The following is a 19,332-nucleotide window of genomic DNA, read 5'->3' as shown; positions in this document are numbered from 1 at the left end:
TAGAGCAGAGTGCCATTCATGCCTGAAATCTAGGGTTATATAACAACAGTGTGAACGCGGGAGACATTACTTGCAAGTGTAGAGAACTGTGTAGGTTCTATACCCTGCACGGCTGTCTACACTTGCAAGTAATGTCTCCTGCGTTCACACTGTTGTTTTTAGCAGTGTAGAGTCCTGCTGGAGCTGTCCGCTGCCATGTGTAGTTATATGATGTAATAACAAGTGTGGATGCAACCTGCCTTTCACCGCAGAATGTAGCTACGCATACCCTACACACTGCCGTAAGTGTGGACAAGGCCTTAGGTGGATCGAATGAGTGGTTTCTTCAGGTGGTGATGGAAGCACATTGATGATGAGCTTGAAAAACTGGGATACCCTTTGGCTAATTACAGGATGTCCTTCAAGGCAAATGATTCAATACCTTACACTAACTCTACATTCACTTTTACTACTACTACTACTACTACTACTACTTCTTTTTTTAAGAGAACTGGGACTGTTGCCAGAAGGGAAGGCAAATCATGTTTTTTTGGCACCATGTTCCTTCTTTCATTCCTGAAAAATTACTTTCAGGATGATGAGACATTTCCAGACATGAATGCAGCTACAGTGTCAGCTCTGTAAGCTGTAAAGAAAGCTTGTGAGCTCTGCACACCAATGAGTGCCGTCAGCAGAGTTTTGGCTCGCTCTCTGTTTTTATCTCATTTTGTTTACTATCGCTAATCACAGAACCTAAGATTTTTTGCATTGACCATAGATTTTTCAAAGACATTTTTGTCAGCATGAGATTGAGATGGGAATGCTCCTGCATCTTTTGAATTGTATGCAATGCACTTCACTAATTGATAACAATCAAAATTAACTCTTCCATGGGAAATTATTGAGCTACCCAACTGAATGCTGTGCCATGGTGTTGTTTGATTTATGATTTGCAAAAGTCAACCATCACATGACTTGTCAGAATTAAAAGGTGCTGCTGTTTGGTTAATAAATGGCATTCCTGGGTTGTCCCTCAGGGGCTGGATCCCGTTTAGAATCTGTGGGAGAAAATGATGAACTGACCGTGGAGAATGGTGATTCAAATTACGAAATAGCAGTGAAATATTCCCGGGGAGGGAGAAAACATTCTCTTCCCCAGCAACTTGAATCCTCAGGAACTAGGCAGGTGAGTGGTTATACTATTTACTCTGCCTAATAATGATTTACAGCCAAATTCCTGGGTCTTTACTCAGTCTAAAGTTTTTCCTCAAGCTGCTAGAAATGATTATAACAAACTGGGACTGCATAGGTGCATCATGGGGAATTGACCCCAGGCTTCAGCACCTACCACTTGAGCTAAAGGAGGAGTCCTTTAGCTGTGAGGAAGTAGAAGGCTGTTACAGTTGCTGAGGGAGAGATAAGTACTATGTCATTGTAATGCATGAATATGCTATAGTTAAAGAGGTATAACTATTTAAACAAACAGTGTGTTTCTTTGTTTCAGTTGATGATGGTATAGTTGTTACTTCAGAAGATCATGACTTCTATAGATCATGAATCTACACAGTATCTCAGTTTACAAAAAAAAAATATTTTAACTGTTACATTATAAAAGCTGTTAAATAGATATAACGTGAAATTCTGGCCATAGTGAAGTCGATGGCATTAAGGCCAGGATTTCATCACCAGGTGTATATTTTAATATACAATAGCCATTTTAATTTTTGTCTAGTCCATGACTATGTCAGAACTTTTCCTATGAAGCACATTGGTGCTGATGTCATTCAAACAGAATGAATTAATTGTAATTTCTGATGTTTGTTAGGAATACCATATTGTGAAGAAATCTACTCGCTCACTGAGTGCAGCTCAGGTGGAATCTCCATGGAGACTGGCCCAGCCATCCATTATTTCCAACATTGTCCTGATGAAAGGACAAGGCAAGGTGAGGATTTTCACACAGCATCACAAAGGCCTGATCTTCTGGGATGCTGAGCACTCCAAACTCCCACTGAACCTCAGTGCCTGTGAAAATCAAGCTCTGAATGTTTGTTAAAGTAAATCTGTCATGTGCTTATTTCATTGTACATGATGATCAATAATAATAAACACTTAAGAGCCAAATTTTCAAACCTGAATGCTTAAGTCATGCCTGCAAAATATGAATGAGGCAGAAACTATATCTCCCTATGTCTGTGTGCAGTATCTATCATGTTGTGGCCCAGATCCTGATTGAGATCTCTGGTCACTACTGAAATATAAATATTAAATAAGACGGAGTGCATAGTTATAGATATGCCTGCGAGTATGCGAAACAGGTATTCATTCAGCTAAGTACCTGTTTGCATTCGCAATAGCCCACTTTGCACAAGAAAATCTGTCTGTTTTTATACTGTATCTCCCTAGACCATTGTGATAGCAGAGGTAAGTTAGCCAATCACCACCCTTACTCTGAATGCCTGAAAATTATAGAAAGTTAAGAGTCAGAACCAAGACTAGAATCCAGGTTGATTATTTCCCCAGGCATTTCACTAGGCCACAATGCCTCCCAGGATCTGTGTGCGCAATATCATGTTTGCGTGTACACTAGGTGCTAATATATTTTACAGGAGTGTCCAACGTGCTATAACTCTAAAATAACTTCTTCCCATATTTATGATACTAGTGTAGCAAGCAGATTAGTATTTTTCATGGCCATATTTTTCATGAAGTAATAATTCTGAAGGGATTTGTTTCTCTCAATGGCTGCAATTCCCATTAATAGTAATAGTACCAAACCATCTACGTCATAGGCTGCAATTGCCACTGTCTCTCATAGATGAAAGGATGCCAACAAAGTAATAGGAGTTACGTGCATTTACAGAGAGGGGAATAGACTCTGGGGGAATGTTTATGTACATGTCTTTAAATATGGAATTCTTCATTTACTTAAGTAAACAGACGTTCACACACACACTCACGTTCTGCTAACATTACAGCACTGACCTTATGTCATCTTTTTACATTTCTCTCTTTCCTGAGGAAATGCAATATCTGTGATAGCAGAATAAATTGCAGTTAATCCTGGATATGGGTCTCTTGGGCGGGAATTCCACGATCCGTCAATTTAAGAGGCTGCTGTTATAGTTGGAGAAGTAGAAATGAATAACGTAAAACCATAGAACCATAATAACATAAAATAAACTTTTTCTGTATTTTAGGATGACTACGACTACTTTCAGGCTGAGTGATACTGTTGGAGTGAGAGTAGATCAGGAGAGGAGAGCAGAGAATAAAATCACAGCATAATTCACCATCAGCTAATTAGATTTTCATGTCTCTTTCCTCTTGGACTATCAAACAGCCTTTTTGAGATAAGTGATAACACAGTTAGGTGCCATCAATATATCACTTCTTCCTGTCTCTGTAGGGTCTTGGATTCAGCATTGTGGGAGGCCAGGATTCTGCTCGGGGACGCATGGGGATTTTTGTGAAGACTATATTCCCAAATGGAGCAGCTGCTGCTGATGGAAGACTTAAAGAAGGTACTAGAAGCCCGTGCTGTTGCACAGGGGTAATTCATAAACTTGTGTGTTTATACAAAAATAATTTAAAAAGCCCCAAATGGCTGAGAATGTAAAAATTAGAGGGAAGCAGACTGTGAATCTGTTTGTGGTCTTCTGTGGGTGGTTGTATTGATTTTATGTCGGGGTTGTGCTGGTAGAGTTGTGTGGATTTGCGCAGGTGGTGAACGAAGGGGGTGTGCTGCGGTAAAAGGCTATGTGTTTTGGGGATTAGTGAGCGTGCTGGGTGGCAGTTGGGTGCTTGGGTGTGGCAGTTGGGCCAACTAATCCATCGTCTGTGAAATCTCCCTCAGACAGCCAATTAAATTGTTGCATGAAAATTAGCTGTAGAGTAAGGATGATGATTGGTTGAATTATCTCTGATATCAGAGTGGTCTAGGACTCTTGGCATGGCATAGAGACGTGCCTGACGGTAGCTGTACACCTCATGGAGTAATTTGTAAAACCAAAATGGCTGAGAACTTAAAAATTGGACAGTAACAGGCAGCAAACCCCAGTGATGACTCAGCTTGGTGATATTCTAACAAAAGTAGCTCTCAGGCATGCTTGTATCTGCTTCCACCGCTTCACACTGACTCAACAGACATTTTAGGCCTCAGAGTGACACACAGTCACATTCCTGGAATCTTATTATATAGATAGTGGGGAGAATCCAATTCTGTGTAAAAGGCCACAGAGACAAATTAGTTCAACACAGCTGAAAAACTATAGCTGCTCGCCTTACTTGTGCGCCTGGAAACCAATGGAAAGGTATCAGAATGTGAATTCATCTTATCAATCTGTTCAACAGAAAGTTGGTCAAACCACTCAGCCTATTTGGGTTTTTGCTGTGCTTTAAGAGAAGGACTAATACACCAGGAAGACTTTCCATGCCTGATTTCTTTGCTTCTCTGTGAAACCTTGTTCAGCAGAGCCAGAAGCTCTGCTGGCTTAGCTGGGGAAGTGTATTGGCAAAGGGGTGTCCATATGCTGTATCAGAAAGGCAGGGTACAGAGAAATGTATTTCAGAGGGTCTATTTTGGGATCTTGTTGTTGTTTAGTATTTTTGAGCACCCAAAATGTACTGGACATCTTCATACAACATACGAGAACACAGTCCCTGCCCTGCTGAACTTACTGTGTAGAGTTAAACATGACATGATGAGAATGGTCTAATCAGACAGAGGGTTGGAAAGAGGAGAGGAAGGACAAGAAAGACAATAAGATCATGCCGCTCGTTAGTAAAGCATGGACATGGCCTGATTTATTACCACCTTTCCTGCCTTTCAGGTTGGCTGTATAGATTCACATCGATTAGCCATGGCATTGTGTGTGCTCACATACTAGACTGCTTGGTAAAGGTACCAACTGACCATGTGTTTAGAATGCCGGTTTACATAGCACTGCGAGTGCCATCTCTTCTGCAGGAAGGCACTCCTATGTAATCTTTGTGCACTGGCCCTGAGAAGCCAATAGTTACCAGAGATCCCATAAACCTAACAGTCCTCCGCTAGTCAATCACAGGCTGTTCAGAGCTTGGTTATTCAGTTCTGGATTGGATTAGGAAAAGGTGGAGGGAAGACTTGGCAGATGATAGTGCACTGTCTAATTGTGCACAGATGTAGGTGTGTGTAAGACTGGAGAAGAGAGATCTGGATCCTGCTCTCTCTTCCTCCCTACAAAGAAGTAGCTCAGCACAGCTGGTTGTAAGTATTGTGACCCAAAGCCTTGTAGTACTGAGCAAGCAGACATAGCTCTGGGACTTGTTTGGGGTGAAGGTGTCATTGACTCTTAGCCACCTCTGTGTGTTCAGCTCGCTTTTCTCTCTGAATACTCTCAGTGTACTAAGTAGAATGCCATTCGTGTTGTGTTTGTGGGCGAAGGGCCAACTTTCTCTGGATGGCCATATGGGTACCATAACATACCGTGGGCCCCTGTTAGACTCCACAGCGGGAGCTTCCACTCCAAACATTCTGACTCCAATTAAAATTCAGAATGTTTTCAATTGGTCTGTTATACACCTCTACCCCGATATAACGCTGTCCTCGGGAGCCAAAAAATACTTGCTTAGATCCGCCGGAGTGCACAGCCCCCCTGCCCCCCCCCCCCCCCGGAGCACAGCTTTACCGCGTTATATCCGAAGTCATGTTAGATCAGGTCGTGTTATATCAGGGTAGAGGTGTAATAAAAATTGAAGGTGAGGAATCACAGTTGAAGAATATTCTGTGCTCCACTACTTCAGCCCTATATTAACTACAAAGGCATTACAGCAAATGGAAATAAATAGAAAACAATTAAAAGCTTTTTGTAGCATAATAAATCGGGAACCATGTGGAAGCCCATTGCTTTGCTAATGTCAAGGAGCAGTCCTGTATCTGTATACTATATTCTGTCCAAATGTAAAGGCTGACTTGATTTTTGCATCTGATTGCCAGGGGATGAAATTCTAGAAGTTAATGGAGAATCTTTACAAGGGCTGACCCATCAGGAGGCCATTCAGACGTTTAAGGTAATAGAATTATAGACACAGTAAAAGAGAGAGAGACTTTATTTCTCATTGCTTAGTACAGTTTAATGCCATGGTTTTATTTTCCACTGCCACAAGTGATTGTACACATGATTCACTGGATGATGCGTTATTGTGCGTCAGGTGACTATATAGTCTAATAAGTTCTCTTCCTTTTTTAGCAACTCAAGAAAGGTGTAGTGACCCTCACAGTGCGCACGAGACTGCGCAGCCCGAGCCTCACCCCATGTCCAACTCCCATTTTAATGAGCAGATCAAGCTCCCCAAGCTCCAGTGTGAGTGGAGGAACTCCTGCACCTGGCTCTGAAGACGGAGACACTTCCTCCTTGTGTCGCAAAGGCCCAGGACCAAAGGACAGAATCATCATGGACGTGACGCTCAACAAAGGTGAAAGAAAGTTTATTACGGCTCAGCTGGTTAAACTAGCTTGGAAAATGGGTGTTATCCATCTGAATGTGTTTTCCAGTGAATTCCTAGTACACAGGCTAATATTCTTATCCTAACACATGTTCCCACACCAATCTCATCCAGAGGTTCTCAGCTTGAGTCTGCAATCTGCAAAATGACTGAAAAATCATCCTGTGACCCATCATATCCAAGAGTCCTTTGAAAAGTTTCCACCTTTTTGACCTGCAACCATCAAAATAAGGTTGAGGGTCTTATGAGGAGGAGGTCCTTGTGCTACTGGGGCGGGAAGGTTGTGGGATGGGTCAGGTGCTGCTGGGGTGTGGGGCTAATCTGTCTGTCGGAGGTTTCTCTGTAGTTACTGTTCCCATAGACTCTAAATGTTCATGTTCCTCTCATAAACCTCCACAAAGCTATCACTTAAGCCATGTAGCACACTCAGAATTGTCAATTAACTGAACTCCAGAAAACATTCTCCTTTCTCAACCGACTTTCTTCAGGCCCTTCCTGTGGCAGGTACTTAAACCAAATAGCAGAATTTAATCAAATGGTAATGGAAGCGAGAAACATGGTTTTAATGGAAGCGAGAAACATGGTTTAAGTAACTTTCTTGTTTAAATTTCCTAGAATTCCTGTAGACACACCAATTATATTTTATTATGCACACTATGGTGTTACATCTGGAAACAAAGCAGATGTCACATTATGTTCTGATGCTAGAGATATTTTACAGGGAGATATTGTAAAGCAATGTGTCGCTGAAATGTGGTCATGGAGGTGAGTAGGATTGGTCGTGGGTGAGGTTGAAGTTTGTCCTCTCACTCGTGGACCTCCTAAAAGCCGTCAAGGATAAATATTTTCACTTCTAATTGCAGTGTGGTTTTGGCTTCCTGAATGACACCCCAAAGACCAGCTCTGAAACAATGCACAATTCCTGGTTATCAATGTGATTGGAACGTAAACACTCATGTGTCCTGTGTGATTACAATCAAAAGGGACTAAACGGTTTTTCCTCTTTCTTTGTTTGTTTTTTGCAGAGCCAGGGGTTGGGTTAGGCATTGGTGCCTGTTGTCTCGCGCTGGAAAATAGCTCTCCAGGGATATACATTCACAGCTTGGCCCCAGGATCGGTGGCTAAAATGGATGGTAGATTAAGGTTAGTTATGAACTGAAAGCAAAAACATGCTGGTGCACTTTTACAGCATAATGTTGAAATCTGCCTGAAGACTCATTTTCAGCAAGAGGTCAGTACTTCGAAAAAATCCATTGCAGTGTGGGTTTTTTGATGAGTGACTTAGATGATCACAGCAAAATTAATAAGAATATGTAAATTAAAAATTATAAAGGGTATTCAAAAATACCTGAAAACATTTCAAAGCCTTCATTGATATGATATGGAAAGTTGCATAGTCTTGGGGACGGCTGTTTTAGTGATTCCAAGAGGCAACACAACCTAATGATATATGTCCAGCCTGGAACCAACAGGAAATGAAACTTAACGTCAAGTGTCAAAGCCAAAATGAATCAGCAGGAGATTTCCGCAGCTCTGTTAAAGTTTAGTCGCCTGAAACTTTCTTGAAAAGAGCTGTGGGAATTTTCTGCAGCAGATTGCGTCTCTGGTTGCAGCACCGGATTAAGTGACCGGAAATTATTTTATATTCCACTCCAGGTTTCCTTATTTGGCTTAAGAGCTGTTGGGTGAAACTACAGCAAGGTCCTTCTGGCTGCTATGTTCCTGCCTAGCTGATTCAGCTTGGGTGGAGTGCTCATACATGGGTACCTGTGCTCACTTATATGCTGTGGAGAATGAGCCCATGTAGGTCAATGCAGAAGGCTACAATGGAGATGGGCCAAGGCTGAGGCCACAAGACTCTCATTGACATTAATCCTGTGGCCCAATATAGAGATGTGCAGCAGTCCTGCTCAGCCGCCCTCGGTCAGGGAGAGGAGGGAAATTTCACCACCTCAGTCTCTCTGCACTCCATTTGCATAGAACCTAAATACTCTTTTTATGTGGGTGTAGTGGATTTCACCTATTATGTGGACCTGGAACTAGCAACTTGATCCTGGGATAAGAGGAAAAATAATGTATTGGTTGTAACCCTGCCAAAAATGCTCAAAATTATTACCAGAAAATTAATGTATTTTTTCCAGGAGACAATATTTTAATATTCGCTTGCTTACCTTTAAATCCATTTTGAATATTTCTCCAGTCTTAGCTGTGTCTGTGTATAACAGCTGCATCATTTATTAGGGTAAGTGGTTGACTATATTTGTTCACGCGTCCCAGTTTTCTAGTTCACTCTTTGAGATGTTTCTTTGTGAGATATCTTGTCTCATCAGCAGTTTTTGATTCCACATGGTAAAGCTATGAAGGTGGTTTTGATTTTGGTTTCACAAAACCTCATTAGTCAGATTCTGGCTTTGCAAAACAAGAGAGGGTTTGGATTCAGATCCTACTTATCTGAGCCCCCTCAAACGTATGTCTGTGTGTGTAAATGGTTCCAGATTTAGCCCATTTCTAATTGTTATATGGTTGCCTCTTTGTAAATAAAGACTTGTGTCTTCGGGTTACTAGGTAAACTAAACCTAATTATGACTCTCTAAACATTCACACTATCAAAGCAGTGATAAAATTGCACAACGCACACATCTTTCACTTTTTCAACCCAAAAGAGGGTGTGGACTATTGAAATACTATTACATGACATCAATCACTGTTTGAATTTGCTTCTGGCAGTTAGACTTTTGGTGAAAACTACATTTCAGTTAATCATCACAATTGATTCAAATTAAAAGGGAAGTTAATTCAAGTCAGTAGATTGTATGTTAAAGAAGATGTTTTTAATAATCATGGAAATTGCAGCGGTAATATCTCTAGATGATTCTCCTTGCTTTGAATGGTTCCAGATGTCGATACTCCAAGAGCTGTCAAGAGTGAAGGAACTGAAATGAACAATTTACAGTCCTGTCACAGAAGAGACGTTGTTTGATCAAACTGGGTTCTGTTACCCCAATTTCAAGTGAAAATGAGGTGCCTCTCACCCCATTTCTCTTTAGTTCAGATCTGAAACAGTTTCATAAACTCATAGTACGTCAAGTATCAAGGGGTCATCAGCTCCAAACAAATCCTATTAAAAAGATGCTGTGTGTTTAAGTAATTCAGGATGGTGGTAAGGAATAACCTGTCTGCATAGAACGTTTGGCTTCCGTGCTCAGAAAACGACGATACCTACAACTGGAGCCAAACGTTCACTTTCACTCTAGTCTGGTGCAGTCAATTTTATACACTGATGAAATACACTGTGTTGCATTGACAGTAAGTGCAAAAAGGAGCATTGAATCCTGCTGGTGGCTGCAATGAAGTCAAAGTGGTATCATCAGGCATGTCAATGGGAGCAAGAGCTGGGCTGTTTTTTGCAAATCAAATCTCTTCCAGATATGTGTCGTTGAAAAGACTGGCCACTATTCAACAGCCCAAATGTTTTATATGAGACAGATGTGCTAACTGGCTGTATTTGTCTTTCTAGCCGGGGTGACCAGATCCTGGAGGCAGATTCAGTGAGTCTGCGCCATGCAGCACTAAGTGAAGCCTATGCCATTCTGAGTGAGTGTGGTCCGGGTCCAGTTAGCCTGATCATTAGTCGTCATCCCAACCCCAAGGTGAGGAGAAGACAGCTTCATATAGCTGCATGTTGCTTTCCTTTGTTCTTGCAACCAGGGTGTGAATGTTTGAGATGTGGTGAATGGAGAACACTTGTATTTTCTCTCCAGGTAATTTCATGGACTGTGTTACACAGGAGGACAGTCCAGATGATAGTGATGGTCCCTTCTTATCTATGAATGCATAGTTGTGTTGGACCTTTCTTGCTGCATTGGCACTATCCACCAGTTGTAGCTTTAACTGGGAAGACTTATTTTTCTGTGAGATATTCCAGTTGTCATCCTCACTGATACGTTTGCAGTTGGACTAAGTGACAAACCTATGAATTTGAAGCTGACAAAATAAATACTGTACATATCACGTTCATTGTTACAGTCACTTTGGGTGGAATTGAATTTGAACAGTAGCTGCCAGGGATAAATATTAGCAGATTGAGTCAATAAACTACAATAAAATAATGGATACAGCATCTTTTAAAAATGTTAACCTGTCCAAACATCGAAGTTTTCCTGTAGAAGAAATGAATCCGTGATGTCTTGCTTCTGCAGAATCTGTGCCAGGGGAATTTTAAAATGTCTGCGTTTATAAAGTGCATAATTATTTTCAAGCAAATTACTTCTTTTATTGGTGATGAAAGATAAGAGACTCCTTCATCCAAGCAGTATGGAATAATAACTTGTTTCATTTTACCATCCAAAGAATTTCATGGGCATATAAAACCTTGTAGGCTGTACAGGAATGTAGTTGGGAAAATATTTGTTTTAGGGAGATCAGAAGCTTTGACTTTTGAATTCCTAAATACAAATGGAAACCTGTTTATAAGGCACAAGTGCTCTGAATTCTAATTTGCCCTATTGACCAGAATGATTTGGCATTCCTATCCTGAAGGTCACAATATGTAGCTTGAGAAAAACTTGTAATATAGGTTCCACAGGTGGTATTTATTTTCTGGCAATTCAGATGTACAGATGATAGGCACTGGTGGGCCTCCATTCAAGGCTATTGAGTGACCACTGCCAGGGCTTCTGATAACTGAAGGAGAGGCAGTTCATCTATTGGGTAGAGCAGCAGTTCTCAAACTGAGGTTCTGGGACCCCAGGGGGTCCTTAGAGATTGCATGGGGGCGTCCTCAAAATGCCAACAATCACACCAATGATAGATAGACTCTGCAGTAAGAAGCAGGCACATCCGTCTCACTGACATCTGTAAGTACTTGGATGCTCTTTTCCTTAAAGCATTACTAACAGTACATGTTTATATGAAGTACACACATTCCGTTGTCCATCAGTTTTTCAGTCGGGGGTGTGTGATTAACACTGCATTTGAAAAAGGGTCCGTTGACAAAAAAAATGTTTGAGAACCTCTGGGGTAGAGCAAGGGATGGGGAGCCAGAATTGGGCCCAAAATGTAATACCAGCACAACTTCAGAACAAATCTATATATTGTGTTGGACAGTGTTGTAGTTCATTGATTGCAGTATCATAAGGGCACATTGTAACCATGAGACTGTGGACACCTTGAAACAATTATCCAAGGAGTGCAAACTCTCCTCTCTGCCCTATCCTCATTCACCTCAATTAATGTTGATTCAAGAGCATAATGCTGGCCCTTCAACTGTTCATTGGTTGCTGATCACTTCAGAATGATTCCTACATGGTGGTAGGGATTGGGAAATACAGTGCAAAGAGGGCATATATGTAGCTGTGAATTTATTCCCCAGACCACATATGTTAATTAGTAATTGCATTTGTCCCTCTTCACAGAATAAGTTTGACACTCCTGATGTAGACAGAGCTGAAAAAAGAGATCTTGCTGGAGCTGGTATTTTGTTTTTTCTTCTTGTTGCACAAAAAAGGCATCCTACATAACATAAGGATGGCCATACTGGGTCAGACCAATGGTCCATCCAGCCCAGTGTCCTGTCTTCCTACAGTGGGCAATGCCAGGTGCTTCAGAGGGAATGACCAGAACAGGCAATAATTGAGTGATCCATCCCATTGTCCATTCCCAGCTTCTGGCAAAATATTGGACCTTCCTGGACCTTACATATACCATAAACACTATGATGAGACAGTAGCACAGAACTCTCAGCTTGGTGCGGGAAGTGGTTATGGCATTTTCACACCACCTTTATACCCTCTAAATCCTGGTTGTTCCACGATCTGCAGTATAATTTAGACCACTATTTAAGTTACAGCATCCTGTCCCTGGCTGCCTGTGGGCACAGCGCTGCCCAGATTCTCCTCAGTCCTGCGGCCTCACCTAGTCCCCCTCACACTCCTTATGCTGGGCTTGCCTTTGGATGTCTTCCTCAGCTCCTGCCCCATGGAATCCTCCCCTGGCTGGATCCAGGGCTTTTAAGGCCTCTTTATACTACTCGAGACCTTTTACAGAAAATGGCAGGAATGTGGGTGAGGCTCTTGGTTAACATTTCTCAGCTGCAATCCCATCCCACGGTCTGAAAACAAAGATATTTTTGTTAAGGTTCATGTTGTTTCATACCTTTTTATATTTAATCCCCACTTCATCACGCAAAAGCTCCACAGAAAGTTTTGTTACTGAATATACAAGCTTCGGTGTTTTTATGTATTTCCAAGAGAAATACCACAAAGGTTTTCTTTCTTCTGTTATTGTTAGTGGATGTGGCATTTAAATTATGTTTAAACTGCTGAGTTTGCTTAGGGATAATTCAGATCCTCTTAGTTCAAAGAGGTTCAGCTTTCTGGCCTGTCTTTGTGCCGAGTTATAATTCATGTAAAGTTGAGTGAATTGAAATCACATTGGGCATATCTGAAAACAGAAACTTGGGTTGTTATGTATTCCTGCTCCCCAGCAGCTCCAGTTCTAAGACTACATATAATGTTTTCTAGAAATTTCTGAGGGTGGGTGTGTTACAATAATCCAGATATTTCAAATGCAACATGTCACTGCAATGTATTTTTATGTGCGGAAAATATTACAGTTACCAATTACTGATTTTATTTATTTATTTTTTGTTTATTTATTTATTTGGTAAAGGGGGGGAATTAAAATAAAAGTCAGCTAGTATTTCAGAAAGTCTGGCTTTTTCATATTTTTTAATTTAACATGTCTTTTACTGATGGAATATTTTAGACAAATGGCTGAATATTTTAAAAAAATAATATTTTCATCCACATTTCTCTAGAACATCAAGGTAGTGAGCTACTTAGATAAAATGCATGGCATGATAATGCGTTTGCTTTATTTGTGCAAGCCTGATGCAACTTTTATATTTAACATTTGTGCATTTAATGTGATACTTTGACATCTTTGACTTTGTAATAGGCTGGCCATGTTTTCTGCATACCCCTTCTAAAGAGACCAATTCAGGGTCACAGAGGAAGTCTGATTCAGAGCTAGGACCAGAACTTGGGAGCTCTTGGTTCACATTCCTTTGCTCAGACCTGTAAAACAACAGTAAATCTTGACTGAATATTTGTGATGATCAGTGCTCAGACTCTGATCTTAGCTTCTTATGTTCTACAGCAAACTCACATCATCTCTTTTCTACTAAAATTAGGTTTCTGAACAGGAGATGGATGAAGCAATAGCATGCACCACTCATCGAGAGAGCAAGGATGCCTATTCCCCTCATGTCATAGGTAGCAACACATTCTTTTTCTATGTTGTGTCAGATCTGTCCATTATTTTTCATACATGGCAACATTTACTGGAGTGCTATTGGGATCTTTGCAGTCATAAATATTTAAACTCCTATTGAGAAATGTTCCACTCTTTCCACAGTACTATGTTAATTAAAAAATGTTATGTATTTCAGTCATAGCTGCTACGTAGTCCGCATCCTTAGCACTGTCTGTCTGTTTTAGATATCTCTGAGGCACCAATCACCATAATGTCAAAGTGTGAGGAGGTTACTACTCCATCCTGATCTAATAATCAGGACAATGCATTGCATTCTGGGACTGGGAGGCTGCACGGGTCACACCTCCCTGTTCAAGAAAAGAGTAGCTACAGTCTAGTTCATTTTTAACAAATTAGATATGGCCATTAGGCTGCTGGCAAATTTTTAACGTTGCCCCTCAGTTGGGATGTCCCATCTGTGTTTGAACATGACATTAGCCATTTCTAAAATCCTACAGATGAAAGTGAACTTGTAGGAAAACGTATGAACTCTAATCACATTATTCCTTAATAGAAGACAAAGAGAATATTCCCCTTTTTGCTTCAAAGTGGAGGAATGACCAACTAGCTGGTTTTCAGACAAAAATGTTAGTGGTTTTTTTTTTTTAATCAAGCTTATTTACACCAAAATGGTTTTCTGTGAACAGAGAGACAGCCATTTTGGAGCAGAACTTTGCCAGTGACCTCCACCCTCCCTCTCCTAGTGTATGACTGGAAGGAGGAGGGATGCTATCTTTTGTGATAAATTTCGATTCACGTTCCTAACTTTTGTAAGCCAAGTTAAGTAAATAAGCTAAGTAACTAAGTAGCAGCTTATCTGGGTGATGGAGAGATATATTAGAGACTTGTTAAATAAAATAAAACTTGTTTTTAAAGGGACTCAGATAATATGGTGATGAGCACTGTATAAATAACAAGACAGACCAATGCTCTGCTCCCTTGTGTACATATTCTGTAGCTTTAAATTTTGATCTCTAATTGAATCATGTTTAACAGGGATTCTGCAGAAAAGTCCATCCCCTAGTGTGAAGGCCAAACAAGGAGAGGCCTCATCACCCCTGAGCTGGACAATGAAACGTTTCCTGGAGCCAGCAAGTCGGGTAAACAAATTAAAATACAACACAAAGAGATGACTTTTTAGGATAAGCTTTTACCAAAGAATCGGATTGCTCAGAACAAAAGAACTATGCTTTTTTCATGTCACACCTGTGTCATACTAAGAGGTTCCATTAGTGAAGCTATATTGCTGGGACACAGGCACTGTCAGCAATAGAAAACTCTCCTTTAGGTCTTCTCTGCAGGCAGCTTCTAGAAGCGACCTGTAGTGGGGCTGGCCTGGGAGGCTGTCCCCCGAATAGGACCACAATCACTTATCAGAACCCCACTTGTTTGTCATGTGCTGTGGTTTAATTTCAGTCTTGTAAAAAAGTGAGCTCTGCTCAGTGGTGTATTCGTATGGGCACTGAGATGGTGAGTAGGGCGTGGTCCTTGGAACATGGAATCTGATCATACATAATCGAGTAATTGGTTTCTGTATGTTGTAATAGTGGTGGGAAAAAAAATGTCTGGAAAGGCCAAGTAGGAAATAGTCAGTCCCAGGGAGGAAGTACAAGTACCTGTAGTCTCTCAATAAGGGAGGGACTTAAAGGGAATTGTAAAGGTGAATGGTTTAACCCCTGATTGTGCTGCATACCCCCTCTATAAACCGAGGGTGTCTGAAAAATCACATCACTTTTGGTGCTGAAATATGGTTTCAAGTGCCTAACGTCAGTAGGTTTGAAAATGTTGGCCTTAATCTCACTGTGGCTCAGTGCCCCTGTTTGTAGAATTGGGATATTAAGATTTACTGTAGTTACCAATGTTTTATGAGGCTGAAGTTAGTGATGTTTAGACAGTACATACACAGGGTGCTATTAACATAAATGACCACCAATCACCAGTTTTATTTACTTATTTTCCTTTCAGCAGGGATCTGTCAGTTCTGAAACAGAGCTTTCCCAGTTCTTCTCACAAGATGGGCCAAGTCAGGTGTCATTTTCTGACACACAAGTAACGGGCTCCAGTGATGAAGAGCAGCTTCGTCAGAAAAGTGGAAACAGCTCTTTGGATGACAGCTCTCTTCCTCCCAGCACTCTGAGTAAGCCACAGAAATCGAAAGAAATGGCAAGATATATGTGGAGTGGTCATTGCATGTGTTGGGTCAGGAATGCCACGTCTTGGGTAGAAATGTCAGCTAGTACAGTGCTAGTCAACAGGTTGTAATGTGATGCTTCAGAAAATGAAAGAGGGAATCTAAATACAATGTACACAGTGTGTTACTGGATTGCAGCTCTGACTAGTTGACTAGAGAATGAATTTATATTATTGGTTTGGCTGACCAAATCTAAGTTATCATAGCGAGTTAATCAAGCCACTAGTGAGTATCTGATTGATTACATTTAAATCAGACCAGTCTTAAGTATCTCAGTTACATGAAACTTTGTCTTTACACCAGAATATATGGTGCTGCCATAAAATATTTTGCACGTTTGTGAGATCTTTCTCCTCTCTATGGTCTACCTGGAACAGTCTTGTTTCTCTTCCATACTGAGTCTCCATCTCAATTCAAGAACCACATCGGCATGGGAGAGCAGATATATTTCTATGCTTCTCAGATAGTCTCTGCCTGTGCCAGTATTTATCTCTGAAATTTCATTATTTAACTCAACAAATCAATTTTGGATATGGGTTTGTGTGAAAGACACTACACAAAATATCCATATGAATATATATTATATATGTAGTTTTTGATAAGAAGGGTATGACTAGGAAGTCTTAGATCACCCAGCCTTTAGAATGAAACAGATTGTGTGCTTGTGTTTTGTCAGAGTCTTTCTCTCTCTCACTGTGCATCGATTAGGTCAGTTCTTTGCATAGATTGAAGCAGAATTACAAGGATTTTCCACTGTTTGAATTTAAAAAATAAATGTGTGTGTGCTCCCTTTTCTTCTTGTGGGCACAGTCCTGGTTCAGAAACAGGCTGAGAATAAGAACAGGAAGCACCCATAAATCACAAGATCATCTTTCATTTCTGGTGCTTTTGTATGGTAGGTATAGAGTGGAGGACGTGGAAAAACAGCTCAGCCTTTCTACACAGAGACAGCGAAAATCCTCTGTTGCAAACAAGCGTGTCTCTTTTAAAGTGGCTGCAGTAGAATGCTCAGCATAAAACTAGTCCAATAAGCGCAATTAAAAATGTAATCAATTCTTTTCTAGCTGCTAAAGAAGCAGGAACAACCAAAGTGGACAGTCTTGCTTCATCAACCAGTGGAAAGTCACCTGGTCTTTTCAACAAGCACGTGGAATTTGCCCAACAGGGGAGCCTTAATGGTAGTCCCAAGTCTGTCCGCAGCCCACTGCTGAGGCAGAGAAGAGTTGTTTTCTATGATGGCGATGTTAGCGACGAGGATGATTTTGTCAAGCAAGAAGAGGTCCACTTCCAAAGGAGCCAGAGGGACAAGAGCCAGAAAAACGCCAAGGACGACTCTGGCATTGTCATCGCAACCTCTTCCACTGAAGTTGATGATGAAGGCCAGGATGATGAATTGTCTCGACACCCTGGCAGTAAGGAGGCTACCCCTGTGTTCAGCAACACCTTGGTGTCTGAGGAGAGTGCCCTAGAGCAAACGGTGGGCTTGTCCTTCTTTCAGATCAAAGCACTTGATAGCTCAGGTATGCCTGAGATTCATCCTACTAATCTGGGAGTGAAGGAGCTCCGAGAGGCACAGCTTGAATCTGTGAGATCCCCTAAACTGGAGCACAAAGCAGTCACAAGAGTGAAAAGCATGATGAGCACGGAGTGCCGCAATCTCCCAAGGCAGAAGATGGAGGAGCCTGGTTCCTGTCATAAGCCCATTGCCAGGACACTTCCACACAGCAAAAAGACTGAAACACCCGACATCCCGAGGCCGAGCAATGCTGAAACAGTTAATCTGCTGCGGAATGAAGATGAATCATTTGGCCTGGATTTGGAGATCCAGGCCACTCCCATAAGAGTTGTGGTAACAGGTTTACGATCAGGCGGAGCAGCTGAAAGGGTAACATTTTAAAAATATGAGTCACTTTGCGGATGTTTACTCCTGGGTTTCTCTTTGTGGAGATTAATATTTGATAAGTGAGATTTTACACATGCATGCAAACGAGAGATTTACCTCCATTGGAAAAAAATGTCTCATTCCTTATCTTTCTAATTTGCCATTAAACTACATGTTTTAGAGACATAGTCATGCCTCATCTAATTTAAGGTTGAAGAAGTCAACAGGCAAAAATATACCAAAATGAAATAATCCATATTAGTCATTATTGTTTCAGGGCTCACTACAATTTTTCTACTTTGCCAGAAACAAAAGAAGCTTTATGTAAGGAAGAGAAGTGATTTAGAAACATTAAGTATTAATGATAAAATGTACATTGCTTATTAATAGGCAAGAATTATATTGCAATTTAGGATGTAACCATTCTCTCCTATTTATTTATTTATTTATCTACTCTGCACTTTATCTGTGCTTGTTACAGTGGGGATAATTGCTTGACATGTGTACAGAATGCTGACCTTAGGCAAATTGTTCAACTGTATGAAGAATTTTTGTGTGAACAATGTGTAACAGTGTTCTTCGCTGATTTAGAGAATCTTTACTGTTGTGAGGGGGTATGGCATAGTGGTTTGGACAGGGGTCCGAGAGTCATGATTCCTGGATCCCTATTCTTATCTTAACCACTGATTCATTGTGTAACCTTGGGAAATATATTTAGCCTATGCCTTAAAGGCTTGGTACCAGCTCCTTTTTAAGGCAATGAAAAGATTCAAATTGGTTTAATGGGAGTTGAGTACGGTCCCAAGTTCCTGGTCAGATGTGGGGAGGTGATAACTAGGAGGCAGCACTGCTTTGGGAGATCCTAGAGAAACTAGGGTTCATTCAGCCAGAATACCATGACACTTCCTCATACCACCCTCTTTGGGAGCCACCAACACCTCCAACATCTTCACTGAGAGGTACCTGGTCTCTGTGCAGAGTCACAAAGACTGGGAGGTTCCTTCTGTCATCAGATCTCCTGCTTGCTAACCACAAAGCGTGAGCGACATTCTGTTCCTCACTTTACCTGTCTGTAAACTGAGTATATTAATGCCAGTGTTCTGCCTTCTGTAACTACTGGAAACTGGGAGCATTGCTTGTAAAACATTTATGCTTGTACTGCAAGCTATGCCCTCTGCTTCTGTGATAGAGACTCTCAGGTATTTACATTAATTTATCTCTGTAACCATATTAGGGATCAATGGGAAAACTGACAGTAGGAGATGAGATTTTATCCATCAACAGTACCCCAATCAGTGGAATGACATCCCAGGAAATCTGTCTGTTCATACAGAATCTCCCCATGTCTGTAACACTAGAGGTGCAAAAGGCAGTATCAGGTGAGAGCATTTTTTTATTCTTATACTATTGGTTTTGAATATGTGAGTGGGAAAAGCTTGATAAGGTGTTTTGCTGACCTGGCATCTAAGATAATTCAGAA

At 41.0% G+C, this 19,332-nt stretch overlaps 1 protein-coding gene across 4 annotated transcripts in view; it reads left to right on the top strand.

The window, feature by feature from the left end:
• The window catches only part of PDZD2 (PDZ domain containing 2), a 192,957-nt gene that overhangs the window by 149,582 nt on the left and 24,043 nt on the right, over positions 1-19,332 (top strand). For 3 of the 4 annotated variants that reach the window (XM_034773801.1, XM_034773799.1, XM_034773802.1), the window contains 12 exons: positions 1,017-1,165; positions 1,805-1,924; positions 3,389-3,503; positions 5,957-6,030; positions 6,210-6,435; positions 7,491-7,608; positions 9,983-10,115; positions 13,658-13,739; positions 14,776-14,879; positions 15,745-15,916; positions 17,035-17,855; positions 19,087-19,231. In XM_034773801.1, coding sequence (XP_034629692.1) covers positions 1,017-1,165; positions 1,805-1,924; positions 3,389-3,503; positions 5,957-6,030; positions 6,210-6,435; positions 7,491-7,608; positions 9,983-10,115; positions 13,658-13,739; positions 14,776-14,879; positions 15,745-15,916; positions 17,035-17,855; positions 19,087-19,231 — 2,259 coding nt within the window. The remainder of the gene's footprint in view (positions 1-1,016; positions 1,166-1,804; positions 1,925-3,388; positions 3,504-5,956; positions 6,031-6,209; positions 6,436-7,490; positions 7,609-9,982; positions 10,116-13,657; positions 13,740-14,775; positions 14,880-15,744; positions 15,917-17,034; positions 17,856-19,086; positions 19,232-19,332) is intronic. The other variant, XM_034773800.1, reaches the window with a different exon arrangement.

Source organism: Trachemys scripta, chromosome 6, assembly GCF_013100865.1.
Source record: "Trachemys scripta elegans isolate TJP31775 chromosome 6, CAS_Tse_1.0, whole genome shotgun sequence".
NCBI classification, from domain to species: Eukaryota; Metazoa; Chordata; order Testudines; family Emydidae; genus Trachemys; species Trachemys scripta.
This window is presented reverse-complemented; position numbering and strand designations above follow the sequence as displayed.